The 15,136-nt window shown below is 36.4% G+C and overlaps 1 protein-coding gene across 1 annotated transcript; it reads left to right on the forward strand.

Moving 5' to 3' along the window:
• Positions 1-230: 230 nt before the first annotated feature.
• On the forward strand, positions 231-15,136 carry LOC107867665 (ubiquitin carboxyl-terminal hydrolase MINDY-3). The gene is made up of 7 exons (XM_016714008.2): positions 231-1,299; positions 8,004-8,082; positions 8,930-9,081; positions 9,520-9,643; positions 11,450-11,635; positions 13,681-13,752; positions 13,899-15,136. The coding sequence occupies exons 1-7, from the start codon at positions 818-820 to the stop codon at positions 14,712-14,714; spliced, it is 1,911 nt and encodes a 636-aa protein (XP_016569494.1). The 5' UTR covers positions 231-817; the 3' UTR covers positions 14,715-15,136.

The raw sequence follows: 15,136 nt of genomic DNA on the forward strand, positions 1-15,136 counted from the left end.
TAAATATGAGACGAAATTAATACCAAATTTTATTTTGATATTATTTTCCTTATTATACAAACAATAGGTATATGATGAGATAAAATTAATTCTAAACTTTATTTCAAAACTATTTTCCTTCCCTAACAACACATTTTATTTCCAACCAAAAAAAAAAAAAAACACACATTTTATTTAGCTAATATGAGAAAATTCACAAAGTCAAGAAAGTAGGAGTTTAGTGATGATATATTTTACAACCAATTCAGCACCTGTTCTTATTACATTACAAATTCCTCATCAAACGTCGTCGTATAACCTTCCTTTTACCTGTCCTCGATATGGAGTGTGATATGTTTAATTTAGAATAGATTTAAATTAAATTATATGTAGTAATTAAATAAATCCAACTTTTATTAGCTTTCTGTATTCTCTCATTCTATATGAATCAAATTGATTAAATCCACTCTATGTACATATACATGTATTTATGTATGAAGAACATTTCATAATACTAAATCTTTTGAAATTCTTTTTACTTTTATGTGTATGTATGTGTGTGTTATATCTGTAACTGAAAAACCAAAAAACTCATGTGTGCTTGAAAACCCTAAGTATGAATTTCAAGAAAACCTTCACTTTTGCCTAAAGATTCAATTTTTATTGAGAATTTCAAGAAAACCTTAAGTTTTTGCCCAAAGATTTGATTTTTATTGTTGTCTAAATTGGGAATTTCAAGAAAAGTTTAAGCTTTTGGATAAAGATTTGATTTTTATTGTTGTTTTGGTGAATTCTTGAAATTTCTGGATCTGCGTGTGTGAGAAAATCTTGATTATAAATGGCGGATCAAGAAGATGAAGAGTTGAAAATGGCGTTAAGGATGAGTATGCAGAAGGAGTCACCAGAGCCTAAGAGGAGCAAACCAGGAGAGGAGGAGATATCGGGTGGTGCTGGTGGTGGGGAGGAAGGGGAGTCGCCTGAGGCAAAAAACCGGAGACATCAGAGGGAATTGATGGCTGCTGCTGCTGAAAAGAGGATGATGGCGATGGCCAAGAATGTGGTGGTGGAGAAGAGTAAGGATAAAAGTGTGAATTTGGTGAAAGGTGAGGATAAAAATGTGAATTTAGTGAAGGGTGAAGAGAAAAATGTGAATTTGGTGAAGAGTGTAGAAAAAAATGTGAACTTGGTGAAAGGTGAGGAGAAAAATGTGAACTTGGGGGAAGAGCTTTCAAATGCAGAGGCTAATGAGTTGTTTTCAATGATCTTTGGTTGTGAAGTTACCAAAGATATTCTTGGTCAGTGGACTAATCAGGGAATAAGGTATGGTAATGTTGATGTTTTTTCCCTTCAAAATTCTGTCGAATGGAGTCAGGATGATGCTTTAGTGATAATTGAAATAACGAATTCAGTGTAGTTTTACTTTTTTGTTTTCTCCTTTTATGATGTGATATAATCTCTTGAGGTGGTTTGTTCATTTGGAAATTGTATTTGATCACTTGCTATTGGCAATTGGATATTTACTTGTTCTCCTTGATGACTCATTTTTTTTTCTGTATATTTAGTATTCTTATGAATATTCTTGGTTTCATGTGTAGCTGTCTTACATATTCTGGGCTTTGTTATGTTTTTATATTCTTTCAAAATTTTAAGCATGTTAGGTGCTCGGGCACTTCTTCGGAGGTAGCGGTATGGACTGCGTACATCTTACCCTCCCCAGACCCCACTTTGTGGGAACACATTGGGTTCGTTGTTGTTGTTGTTGTAGGTGCTCGGGCACTTATATAAAACAAAACCAAAATAAGAACTAAGAAAGAACACGAAAAAACAGATTGATAGGAATGAGTAGTTCTAGTAAGATTTGTGTTATGATCCCATGAAATGGATCTAGTTTTAGGACACTGAAATATGAGATCTGAAGTTTTCTTTCTACGACCTATGACGCTGGTTCGTTAAGAGAGAACCTGCAATCTCTTGAGTTTGAAATACTCAAAAACTGAAAAACTTTCTGCTTATCTTTCCATTAAAGTCAAATAAATTTAAATACAATTGGTGGATTAAATATCCTCTACTAACAAGGAAATAACTTCCTACAACTACTGAAATGAGAAAGTGGAGGAATAACCTCCTTATTACTGTTTGCAGAGAATTAAAAACAACATAATTAATAGATAAGTCATACTAATAACCGCCTAAGAAGAATAGGAAACATAATTAATAACTGGTAAAATAATATACTTTCTGTTTTAATATTTTGGGCAAAGACATCAAAAACACCCAGAACTTATCCCTACGCACTTAAACTAATCTGACAACCTATTACAAACCTATTCTATTTGAAAATGAATTTAATACCACCGTCGTGGAAATTAAATTAAAAAGAAAAAGAGGCGCGTTTAACTCAAAGGTGAAGCCAAAAAGAAAAATGTTGCCCCCTCCCCCCTTTTTTTCTTCTCTATTCTCCTGCATCAAGTTCCTTTTCTCTTCTTCTCCTTCATTTTTTGTGTTATCACAACCTCTTCTTTCTTGCTATGGCTGATGGGAATATTGTTTCTTCATAGTAATTTTCTGAGATAAAAAACAGAAAATAAGATAAAAATATGAGGTTCACCGGTCAGAAAAATTTCCGTTGAGACGTCTGAAATTGATTAATCATTATTGCTCCCACCATTAAATCCGTCAAGTCGAGTATGATTTATTCAGTTTATTTCTATCATTTTGTTGATTGTAAGCGCATAAAATAAGAAAATCTCTAGTTTTTTCTTTTCGCTGGAAAAGTTTCTGGATTTGCACAACATTCAATCTGTTAATGTATTTTTCATAGATCTATCTCCTCTCGCTGTAAAAAACCTCTTTAGGTTTTGCTCGAAATCAATAATAGTTTGTTGAAATTACTCAAAATCCTCTTTGGTGACAATGATAGTGTGTGATATTTGATGATGGGTGACACAATTAAGTGGCGATGGTGTTGTAAATTTCGGTGGTGGTGGGTTTAATGGTGGAGAGCAAAGAAGATTAAATTTGATGAGTTGTTGCTCGGCTGTGCTGATTTTTGCGTCACTAATGGAGGAAGAAGAAGAAGACATAACTAAAATGTAGTCATTTAGGTGGAAAAGAAGAGACAAAAAAATGGTTGGAGATAAAAGGTTAAAAAATATAAAAATTACACATGCAACTTACACTAATCTGGTAGGCGCATATGAATCACGCAGGGTTGTGTGACTGGTTTTGTACGTTTGAGGGGGTTATTAAATTCACTTTCATTAAGAATAGGCATGTAATAGGTCGCCAAATTAGTTTAGGTGTGTAATCGACTTTCCGATAATAGTTTTGGGTGTATTTGATGTCTTCTCCCTTAATTTCCAATAGTAAACTGTTCATAGACTAAAATGGTATGCCAACAATTTGTGATATAGATAATGTTACGTTTGGCAGAGATATAACGTATGCCAAGGAATTATCTGCTTTGGTCCGACTCCCTCTGAGCCACCTCAAGCCTTTGGAGTTTAACGATTTTGTCACCTTAGGATCTAACGCAAAAGAGTCCTCAATGTTTGAATCTTGAACTCACCCTTATATGACAACTATTTTCCCTTCCCACTTCGATATTGGCGTTTGCTTAAGGCAAGTTTAATAGCGAACTCTCTTGAGTTCATCGCAAGCAGTGGGTTCACTTAGCCCCTTAGGGACTTTGAATCCTTGCTGAGCTTTACCAAGGAAGGTTTTTAACTGGCTTTGATTCCACTTTGGTCCAACTCCCTCTAAGCCATCTTAGGCCTTTTGGGTTTAATGATTTTGTCACCTTGGGTCTATCGTAAAAGAGGCCTCAACATTTGAGTCTTGAATTTACCCATATATGACATCTAAGTTTCCCCTCCCACTCTGATGTTGGCATTTGCTCAAGGCAAGTTCAATAATGAACTCTCTCGAGTTCATCACCAGCGGGATATGGATTGTCACTTATTCCCTTAGCGACGCAATGTCGTCGTTGAGATTTTTCCCATCACTGTACCGGGGAAGGTATTGGCTCTTGGTTCTGATACCACCTGTAACAACCCAGGCTTGACTATCAAGGATTGTCTTACTTTGGCCCGATCCTTTAGGCCACCTCATGATTTATGGATTTTATGGTTTTGTTCTCTTGAGCTTTAGAGGGTGTTTGGGTAAGCTTATTTTTTGGTCAAAATGGCTTTTAAGCCATTTTTTGCTTTTAGAAGTGTTTGGTAATTTTTTAAATTGCTTAAAAAAAATCAATTTTGGCTTTTTAAAAGCCAAAAGCCACAAGTTACCGTTCCCTTGCTTTTTTTTTTTTGGAGGGCTTATAAGCCATTATAGTTGACCAAGCAAATGACAATTCTCTCCCTCATAATTGTCCATTATTCCAAATTTATCCCTGTAGCCCTAATTCTCTTTTATTACACAACACATTTTTTCTCTCTAAAATAACTCCTACTCTCCCTCAACTATTTTCTTTTTGTGACCAACTATTTATTTATTAATGTAATTATAATGATTAGTAACATATATATTTTGCTTGATGATTTAAACTCTTTTAACCAAGAAAAAAGGTTTTTTAGCGCACAAATTTAATAGTCATTCATGTGTATATATATATATATATATATATATATACTGAAACTAAATTAAAAATCTATATTAATTTTAATTTGAATCATTTTAGAAATAAAAATTAATAATAATCAACTCTACATATTGTTAACAGCTTTAAGGGTATTTCAGACATTTTGATAAAAAAAGTGCTTAACAACAATTGTTTACCAAACACATCAACTTTTTTTCAGTTTCTGTACTTTTATTCAAACACATAACTGCTTATTTTTAAAATAAGTTTTAACACTTTCAAAAGCACTTTGAAAAGACTTTTTAAAAGCCATTTTTTTTCAGTCTATCCAAACGGGCTCTTAACCTGGAAGACATTTCAACGTTTGAATTATGAGGTCTCCCTTATATGGCCTGAGGTATTGCTTTGTACCACTATGTGATGCCTATGGTGTAGGAGACGGATAAGGTTGCGTTAAAAAGAAAGACTCATGCCTCTAGGCAGGGCAAGCTTTCAAAGAAGGGGTGCACAGGACACTTTTAGGTAAATCTCACATCAAGAAAGGATAGAAAAATGAAGTGCTATATTAGATAGAGTACAAGTTCATATTGTTTATGCACTTTGTGGCTCGATGACGGTGTAGCCAAGTGACAATTCTGAGAGGTCTATCTTATTGATGTACTTGACTCGCTATAGATGGCAAAAAGTAGAAGCAGATGGAGATCAGGTAGAATTGTATCTTGATCATGTGTTTTGTTTAATCAGTTCTATTCTAGTGATCCTGCCTCTATTATTGATGTACTAGACTCATTATAGACATAGGATCATAGAGCTAGGTGAATCCTTTTGTAAATATGATTTCAGTACTTTCTTAGTACTGATCTGTTGCATGAAATATATACCACTCCTACTAGTTTCAAAAAGAAAAGAAAATCTGAGAGGTCTAAGCCCATGATGGAGCACGGGTCGACGAGGGTGAGTCAAGAGAAGGAATGACGGGTTCTACCTTAGCTCGCACTGGAAGGGAGAGAAACGTTGAAGTGCTATAATAAGATAAAACACAAATTCACGTAGCACGTGTTTTTTTGCTCGATGATAGGCCAAGAGACAAATCCACGAGGTTTGTTTGGGTTTGAGTTGTGACATAAAAGACACCATTTTAGGAATCCATTTCCTAGTACCAGATTTATACTTTTCAATATAAAAGTGAAATAAATTTGTTCTAGTTTTGAAAAACAGAAGATTTGCTAATTTGCTAATTTTGTCCTTTTAAATGTATTTTCATAATTAAAAATAAGATACACACCTTTCTTGTTCTCTTAGAAAGACCATCGTGAAGTGGTCAGCTACATCAGCCAACTTTCTTGTCCTTTCATTTAAATGTATATTTTCATAATTAAAATGCACATCCCTTTCGATATTGGGTAATCAATTTTGTTAGGAGATGACTTTTCGTCCGTCAAATAGTGCCATTAGCTTATCCAAAGTCCAAACCCTTGGTCCTTTAAAGCAGTGGTCATTTGGTGTCCATGGCCATCATAGTAGCTAATTAAGGTGATGCTAAATTTTAATTCTCTTGGAGCCTGTTTGGCCAAGCTTCTTGGAGGCGAAAAACATATTTTTCCTCCAAAATACCTTTTTTTAGGGGTAGATTTGAGGTGTTTGGCCAACCAAAAAAGTGATTGTAAGGAGCTGTAGAAACAGTTTTTATGCTATTGAGAAAAAACTATACATTTTTGCTTTTGTCCAAAAGCATAAGCTGAAAATTAACTTCTTGGAGACAAAAATATTCTTACCATAAATTTCTATTTACCAAACTAGCCCTCTCAAGCTAATGCATATATCTTTTAATTAAGAAAGAACTGTTTCGGGGGTGGGGAGGGGGGGGCGGGGTATCTCTTCCTTTTCCGCTTTGAAATAGTCCATCAACTATAAATACGAGTTACCTTCTCCTTTTTCTTCTATCGTTCCTTTCCTCTATTTCTCCTCTCCCTTTCTGGAATAACTAACCAAGTTTCTCTGGAAAAAGTTAATATATTTTCACATAATTTCAAAGACTTTCATAATAAGTACTTAAAATAATTTCTTTGTGTATCTTGGGTCTGTTATCCAAGGTAATGGGGAGGTTGACGATGATGTCACACATCGGATTGGTGTAGGTGAATGAAATAAGGGCTCACATTCAAAGTCTTGAGTGCAAGAAGGTGCCACCAAAACTTAAAGGCAAGTTATACAGAGTGGTTGTTAGATTGATTGTGTTGAATGGAGCGAAGTGTTGACCAGTCAAGAACTCTTACCTTTAGAAGATGAATGTTGCGGATATGAGGATGCTAAGATGGATGTGTGGTTATAATAGGAGAGATAAGATTAGAAATGAAGATATTTAGGACAAGGTAGGAGTGACCTAGGTGGGAGATATGTTACGGGAGGCGAGGCTTAGATGGTTTGGGCATGTGAAGAGGAGATGCACGAATACTCCAGTATGAGGCCTGAGAGCTTGGCTATGGATGATTTCAGGGGAGGTAGAGGTAGGCCTGAGGTGATTAGATAGGACATGATGCAACTCCAGTTTATCGAGGACATAAATAGGAGATTGTGGATGACACAAATTAGGGTAGGAGGTTAGTTGGTAGTTGAATGTAGTCTCGCTTATCCTACCATCCTTGTAGCATTAGTATTACTCTTCTAGGTTTTTGTCCCTTTGATTTCTATTACTTTATAGTTCTTTGTAATTCGTTTATCTTATTATTTTGTTGTAGTTATTGTTCCCTTTTTAGTATGATTTATCATGTTGTGTAGTATTTAGTTTTGGTTTCTTTACTCCTATCAGAAATAGCCTCTCTACCTCCCATGGTAGGGGTAAGCTCTGTGTACACATTACCTTTCCCAGACCTCACTCAAGGGACTACACTGGTTATGTTGTTGCTGCTATTATTTCTCCCCATAAATCCTAATAGTGAAACGTGGATGCTTGTCCCCTTTTTTTGTGTGTAATTTGACACTCAAAAGACCTTTTTTAAAGATTGACCAAGCATAATCTACCTTATCAATTACATTATCAAAAAATAATAATTTACTTATCAATTACGGAAAAAGCACTTCTCAAATGAAGTGGCCAAACAAAACTCCAGAAGTTTTTCTTTGAAAAACTGTTTTGGTAAAAGTGTTTCCCAAATTAAGCAGTTTTTGGCAGCTTGGACAAACAGGCTCTTAGTAGCATTATAGTTGTGCTACCTAGCTGCCGTAGCATGTCCTTTGTGTGGTGTGTATGTAGAGGATGTTGCCATTGCATCTTTCCGAACCTTGTATATGCGCTGGAGAAAGTTCTAGTACTGCTTAGTAATTATATAATTTTGTTAATTGTATTGTTTGGTTCCCTTGATCTATTCTTTGCTTGTTTTGGTTGAACATTAATACATGGATTTATTTGAATTAACTTTCTGATGCTTGAAAAAATGTTTTGTAGGTTTAGTCCGGATCCAGATACATCTATGGGTTTAGTGCAGCATGAAGGTGGGCCATGTGGGGTGCTAGCAGCAATACAGGTGATATTTTGGTTCCCTCTTGTTTTTCTTTTTGGGGAATGCATTAAAGTTTCATATATGAAGATGAACTGATTGTCATTCTGGTTTATTAGGCAACTTTTTCTGCAGGGGAAAATAGTTTGAATTTGCTCTGAATTTTCTTATGTTTATCTCAAGGCTACTTTCTATAGCAAATAGATAGGTCCGGAATTGCTTGAATTTTTATGTTAATCTCACAGCTACTTCTGGTGGTAAAGAATGAAATTTGCCTCTGTTGTACAATATATTTAAGTATTTGCTAAAAGCTAGAAATTAATACTCCCTCCGTCCCATTTTACTCGTCCCAATTTTCCTAATTTGATTTCTCATTTTACTTGTCATTTTTCACTAATCAAGGCAAGGCAAAAAAATTTTCCTTTTTTACCTTTAGTATTAATTGTTTTTTCTCCAAATTAAAATGTAAACATCATTTAATAGGGGAACTATGGTAAAGTAGCCATGTCAAATTGGGAAGAGTAAAATGGGACGGAGGGAATGATTTTACAGCCACGTGTACGGATACAAATGCCGGTGTTAATTAGGAAAAGTTGCAGTGCAAATATACATTTATTTCTTGTACATTCATGGGTATTTTCTGTCACTTCCAATAAATAACCAGGTGCCATTTTGTTCTGCTGGATGGCGAAGTATGTGGCTACTTATGCTTTAGTACTTTATTTGTGAGCGCTATGTGATTTCACACCATTCTTCCATTTGTACTTGATTCTACATTCATCATACTCCTGTTTGAATTTAGCATCTTTTGGACTCAATTCAAGTGGCACATAGTTTTCCATCTTTTTTTGACAACAGTGCAATGATTTTGCAGGCTTTTGTTCTGAAGTACCTATTGTTTTTCTCGAACGATTTAAATATGGTTTCACCTAGCTCGTCTGGGAATGTGGGTTTGAGAAGATTGGCTGATAAAGAATCTGCTGGAGCTAATATTTTTTCATCTCTAAGTGAAGAGAAAAAATCAAGGTGGATATTTTGTGGCTCTTGTTCCCATGTGGGCATTATTTACTGATATTTAGAGCGGATTACTGAATTTATGCCTCAATGAGACCCTTTTACATATTTAACTACTACAAGGCTCATGAACTAGAGATATTACACATCTATGCACATTGTTTTTATATGTAAGTACTTTTTTTTATGTGTTTAAGAAAAAAAGTTATCCCCGGTCCCCCTCCCTAAAAAAATCAAAAATATAATGGAGAAACTTTAGCACTAGGAATATCTGCCTACTGAAGTTGGTGGTCCTTTTATGATCTCCTGATTGTCAGTTCTCTGATTGAATTATCTCTTATTGAGTTGACTGGCTTACTTTTGTGTCAATGCTGCTGGGATAATTTTGATATTTTTGGACAAATACTGAGAGAAGTCTTTTTTTCTTTTCCTTTTTTATTGATTTGACAGAGCATTGGTCAGAGGCATGTGTGAGATATTGTTTATGTGTGGAAGCAATAGAAGGGTTGTGATAGCATCTTTGAGTACACTTGATACTAACCTTGTGGGGTCTGAGGGGCGTTCAAGTGATGAGGTGAGCTACTAGATGTTTGCTTGGATTTTCGTTTTTTCTTCATTGTGCTCCTTTCTGTGTTACTACTACTATTTAATTTGATTGTTTGGGGGAATCAAACAACTTTTATTTCAGCATAAAGTTTCCTTAAGAAAATTGTGATATATAATAATTTGGGAAAAGGGTCAAATATGCCCCTAAACTTTGCGAAAAGGTCTAAATATGCCCTGCGTTACAAGTTTGGTCCAAATATGCCCTCGCTGTTAAAGTTTAGGAGCAAATATACCCCTTTAAACGTTAAGTGCTTTGCTGGAAATTTGCAGTTCTCTTTTTTCTTTTCTTTTTTTAATTTTTAATGGTCACATAAGCAAGTAATTGCCACATCACAAAAAATAAATTTACCCAACTCTTTTATACCCCAACCCGACCCAAGATCCGACCCAAGTCCCCTTTTAATCTCAAAGAAGAGAATGGTCTTCCGCCATTATTGTTCACCACTGAACGAAAGCTTATTCATATGAGAGTAAAATTTCTTTCAATTCATCCCAAGCTGTACTACCATTAGCTAAAACTTTAACTGCTTCTAAGCAAACACTTCTATACATCATCTTCATTGTTTCGCGAGTCCAGTGCAATATATCTTGCACTGAATCACTCTCTGGCAGTCCTTCAGGCCACATTGGTATCACAATATACACAGAAAACCGCTCCTTGGTTCTGATTTTATTCACAATCTTTAGTGCAATCTCGATTGGAATTAAGTTTCTGCAGCCACAATGTTGATCTTGCTCCCAAAGGTGGCATCCACCGATGAAATACTGATTCTCGATGTATATAAATCTGTCAGCTCGCCTAATTGCTTCAACATAAGCTTCATGAATACTTCTTTCAACTGCCATGTTCCTAGGCAAAGGGCGCGCGGAGACATGATCAATTGATCAGAATACTTGAACGTTCCAGTCCCGATCTGTAGAAGCCATGTTTGGCTGATTGCTTAGTTCTGGAATGGATCTTATGGGAATGAGCAAAGACGGGCCAATTTACCTATTCCATCTTTGTTCAAAATTGTTGAGTATATCCATAGCTGCTTGCCCTTTGACACGAGCGTGAGAATCGTGCCATGGTTCTCTTGGCCCTCCTTTGTGCACAGGCTTGCACCAGATCCGCTTATTTGATAGAAATCATAGCAATGTGATTCTGTATTGAGAGTATGAAACAAGGAATGTTGTTCTGTATCGTATCGACCATCACAAAGATGTGGCAATTACTTGCTTGGGTCGGGTCAGGTATAAAAGAGTTGGGTAAATTTATTTTTTGTGATGTGGCAATTACTTGCTTATATGGCCATTAAATACTAAAAAAAAAAGACTTGCAAATTTCCAGCAAAGCACTTAACGTTTATAGGGGTATATTTGCTCCTAAACTTTAATTGCGAGGGCATATTTGGACCAAACTTGTAACGGAGGGCATATTTGGACGTTTTCACAAAGTTTAGCGGCATATTTGACCCTTTTCCCTAATAATTTTTATCTAATTTCTAAATTTGTTACTCTTATTTCAAGAAAGTTGAGTCCCTACCAAAGAACAACCTTTTTTGGCACTTGTACTCAAAAAATTTTCATTCTTTTTGGTAGGGGGACTCTATTCTGAATCCCTTTTCACATGTCTGTTTGGTGTTCCATTTTTTTTTCAGAGAGAATTTTTACTTGTACCTTATGGAAGTAATGCTTACAAGACAATGTGCACGTGAAAGTTCTTGCAGTTTGTAAATCTCTTTTTATTGGTGAATAACTACTGGTTGAGTCTAATAGTTACTGTTTTATACAGGCCATTTCTAAAGCACTTGAAGGTCTCTCTTTTGAATCTGGGGCTAACTTGCAAAAGGTCTTAATCATTAACACTTATACTTCGTCAGAGGATGCCCTTCAAAGGCTTGAAGCACTGCTCCCAGTATTCCGAAGTCGAATGGGAGCAATGCTGTTCCTAATATCTGCTTTGCTTTCTCATGGAATGGTTAGTTCTTTTTTTACTTTTTCATTTGTCTGTGTGTGCTTGTTCATGGGGAGGGCAGCGGGTCGAAGCTCCCGATAATTGCTTCAACATAGAAAAAGAGTAGGCTGTTTCCTCAGAACTGGTCCTAGTTCTGTGTGCAAGCATTGCTAAACAGGATGTGAGTAATTTGTACAAAAATTAAAATGTACAAGTGTATTCATGGAAACAATTTTTATAGCGTTCAATGAGAATAGTATATATCGTGTATTAGTCTGTTAACGGATAGTGGACCAATCTTTATTAGGACAAAGTCCACTAGCATTTAACACTAGACTAGGCATGCTCTGTGCTCCTCTAGTGCTCATGCCAGGGAAACAAATGAGGAGGGTTTAGTATGAGCAACAATATATGTATATATGATTGGCTTCTTACTAAGAAGCTTCAATGCTTCTGTCACGACGGTGAGAGTAATGTGCTTCTGATCTTTGGTGAAATTCTTTTCCAACTAGAGAAAATTTTCATTTTCAAAAAATAAAAAGAGAATCCATTTTCATTTTCAAAACAAGAGAAAATGTAATAAGTGGACAGAACCTGGTTCCTGACTCTCTTTTATAAGTTGAACTATCAATTTTAATCCCAAAAAATTGACAAAATCTTTGTTTGTGACCGATCTAAGAAAATTTATCCATCTTTTTAAGGGGAAACTTCTTTGCTACTACTCACTTATTTCATCGTGAAATGATTAGCCGAAGGAATCTCAACTTTCCCAAAGAGAATCTTATTCCCAAATCCAATTTGTGACCTAGTTTCTGTTTTCCAGATGCCTGACCTCTTCCTTTAATGGAAAACTCAACCTGCTTTGATAAGCCCAAATTAATATATAATGGACTAATACTATTTTGAATTTTATGAGATATCAGTAAACTTTTCTTTAGGCTGTTAAATTTCCTCCTTTTAGAAAAATTTGACTTTGATCTTCATCTTCTTTACGGATTCAAAATCTGAGGGTCAGGTCAGCTTAGAATGGTAAACTGTATTAGCTAGCTCATGTATTAGCTGGCCAGGTCTGGGATTTGCCCTGTGTACCGCGCAAGACCATCAATTTCTCAATTAAGTCGTCTAATAGTTATTTATCATGCCCCTGTGTATGGATAAAGTCTTAAAATGGAGGGCAAATACCTATATTGCTTAGACACTCCAAAAATGTGGTCGTACCATGTCGGATTCTCCAGAATGCACTACTTTTGGAGTATCCAACACCCACCATTGACATTTTTGAAGAGTCTGAACAACATAGGCAAGTACCTTTACACATCTTTAGTTAATCTGCTAACAATTTCCACAATTATTAAAGCAACTTGCTTTTTCAACAGAAGAAAAATCATTTTTGAAGTCATGGTAGCATTACATATTAAAACTCCTTAAATACATCTTGCGCTATACTCCTTCCTTTGAGATAGTTTTGGGATGTGAGTTAAGACCCAAGAACTAATACTGTAATACATATTCTCAATAGCTATGGAATATATTTATATTAGTATTATCATATGTAGGTCAACGTGAGGTGGGTTGTTGAATGAAAAAGTCCCACATCGGTGGTTAATGAGTGGAGTGGTGTCCCTATAAGGCTTGGCAATCCTCTTCCCTTTGAGCTAGCTTTTGTGGAGTGAGTTAAGCCCAAGACCTAAGTTAACATGGTATCGGACCCATCTCACCCAATGTTGGCCCCCAAATTAAAATTGCCCACACACCACATGTCCAGACCTAGGTGTGAGGTGGGGTGTTGAAGAACAAAAAAAGTCTCACATTGGTGGTTAATGAGTTGGATAGTCTCCTTATAAGGCTTGGGCAATCCTCCTCCCTTTGAGCTAGCTTTTGGGGTGTGAGTTAAGCCCAAGCCCCAAAGCGTAATCTTACACTATTTCTTCAATATGGTATCATATCCTGGCTGTAGGAATAAATTAATGGTGATCAGCTGTGTATATTCATGAGATTGTAATGTCGTCATTTCTGGTCTGGTAGCTGGTCATATTAGCCATGCTTTTACAGGTTCTTTCTCTGTGCAGGACTCTGTTCAAGCTGATAGGGATGATCCTTCTCAACCTTTGGTTACAGCACCTTTTGGACATGCTTCACAGGTATCCAGTGCTCGATAGAAGGCTGAAGTTTTGTTTATATATGCTTCTCTCTTTTGTTCCATTTATAGACGTTAAGTACTCGTCACGCTCGGTTATACTGTTCTTTAAATTTTTATAAGCAGTTACATTTTATCTTTCCTGAACAGGAAATTGTAAACCTGTTGCTTTCTGGGGAAGCTGTTGCCAATGTGTTCGATGGGAGGATGGATTTGGGTGGTGGCATGTTTGTGAAGGGTATCTCCACTAGGGTTGAAGTTGGATTTCTTACTCTGCTAGAGTCCCTAAACTTCTGTAAAGTTGGTCTGCACTTGAAATGCCCGACATGGCCGATATGGGTTGTTGGCAGTGAATCTCATTACACAGTCTTATTTGCTCTCGATACAAAAGTTCAGGAGGAGAATGAACTTGAAGGCAAAGAAACAAAGATCCGTAGAGCTTTTGATGCACAAGATCAGAGTGGAGGTGGTGGGTTCATTAGTGTGGAAGGGTTTCATCAAGTCCTTAGGGAAACTAATGTCAATCTTCCAGCTGACAAGCTTCAAAGCCTCTGCAGCAGTGGATACATTGTATGGAGTGAATTCTGGCAGGTCTTGTTGGACTTGGACAAGAGTTTGGGAGGGATGAAAGATCCTAGTGGATTAATGGGGAAAAAGGTCTTTGATCTTTACCACTTCAATGGGATTGCAAAATCAGTTATGAATGGGAACCAGGTTTCATCCGGAAGTGATATTCCGGTACAAAGGCCTAGACTCACCAAGTTGAGGGTTTCAGTTCCTCCAAGATGGACACCAGAGGAGTTCATGTCTTCAGGTCCAGGTACAAGTGATCCTGCCGGCAAGGATTCTGTCGGTGAAGTTTCAAAGCCAGAACCTTCTCAACATGCTCCTTTAGTTGACTGCATTCGGACACGTTGGTCACGAGCCACATGTACTTGGGAAGGTGATCCACCAAGCATAGTTTGATTGGTTAGTTGATATATTCTGAAACAGCCACCTTGTTTTCTGGGGATTATGACGTAGAGCAGGAGTCGGTCAAGTGTGACGCTAGATTTAAATCTGAACAAGGTGAAAGCCCTATGGGCAGGAAGATTTTGTCATCGCAGTTCTCCATTGTGAACATAACGCAATACCATTGTCAACTGTGTGATATTGTAACTTTAAAATTTTACTTTGATTTGGAGTAGTCCAGTTCTGAGGGTAAGAGAGGCAGTACTATTCATTTCGCATTAATTTTATTCACCTTATGCTGTTGATTAGTTTTTTTTCTCCCTTTTTCTTTGAAAGGGAGGGAGATAAATAAGCATCAGACTGGTCATTAATTATTGCTGTAACTTTAGAAAGCCTCTCATCTTTGCGGTTGATTAGGGAATATCTTATTCAGAGAA

This window comes from Capsicum annuum, chromosome 4, assembly GCF_002878395.1.
Source record: "Capsicum annuum cultivar UCD-10X-F1 chromosome 4, UCD10Xv1.1, whole genome shotgun sequence".
NCBI lineage: Eukaryota > Viridiplantae > Streptophyta > Magnoliopsida > Solanales > Solanaceae > Capsicum > Capsicum annuum.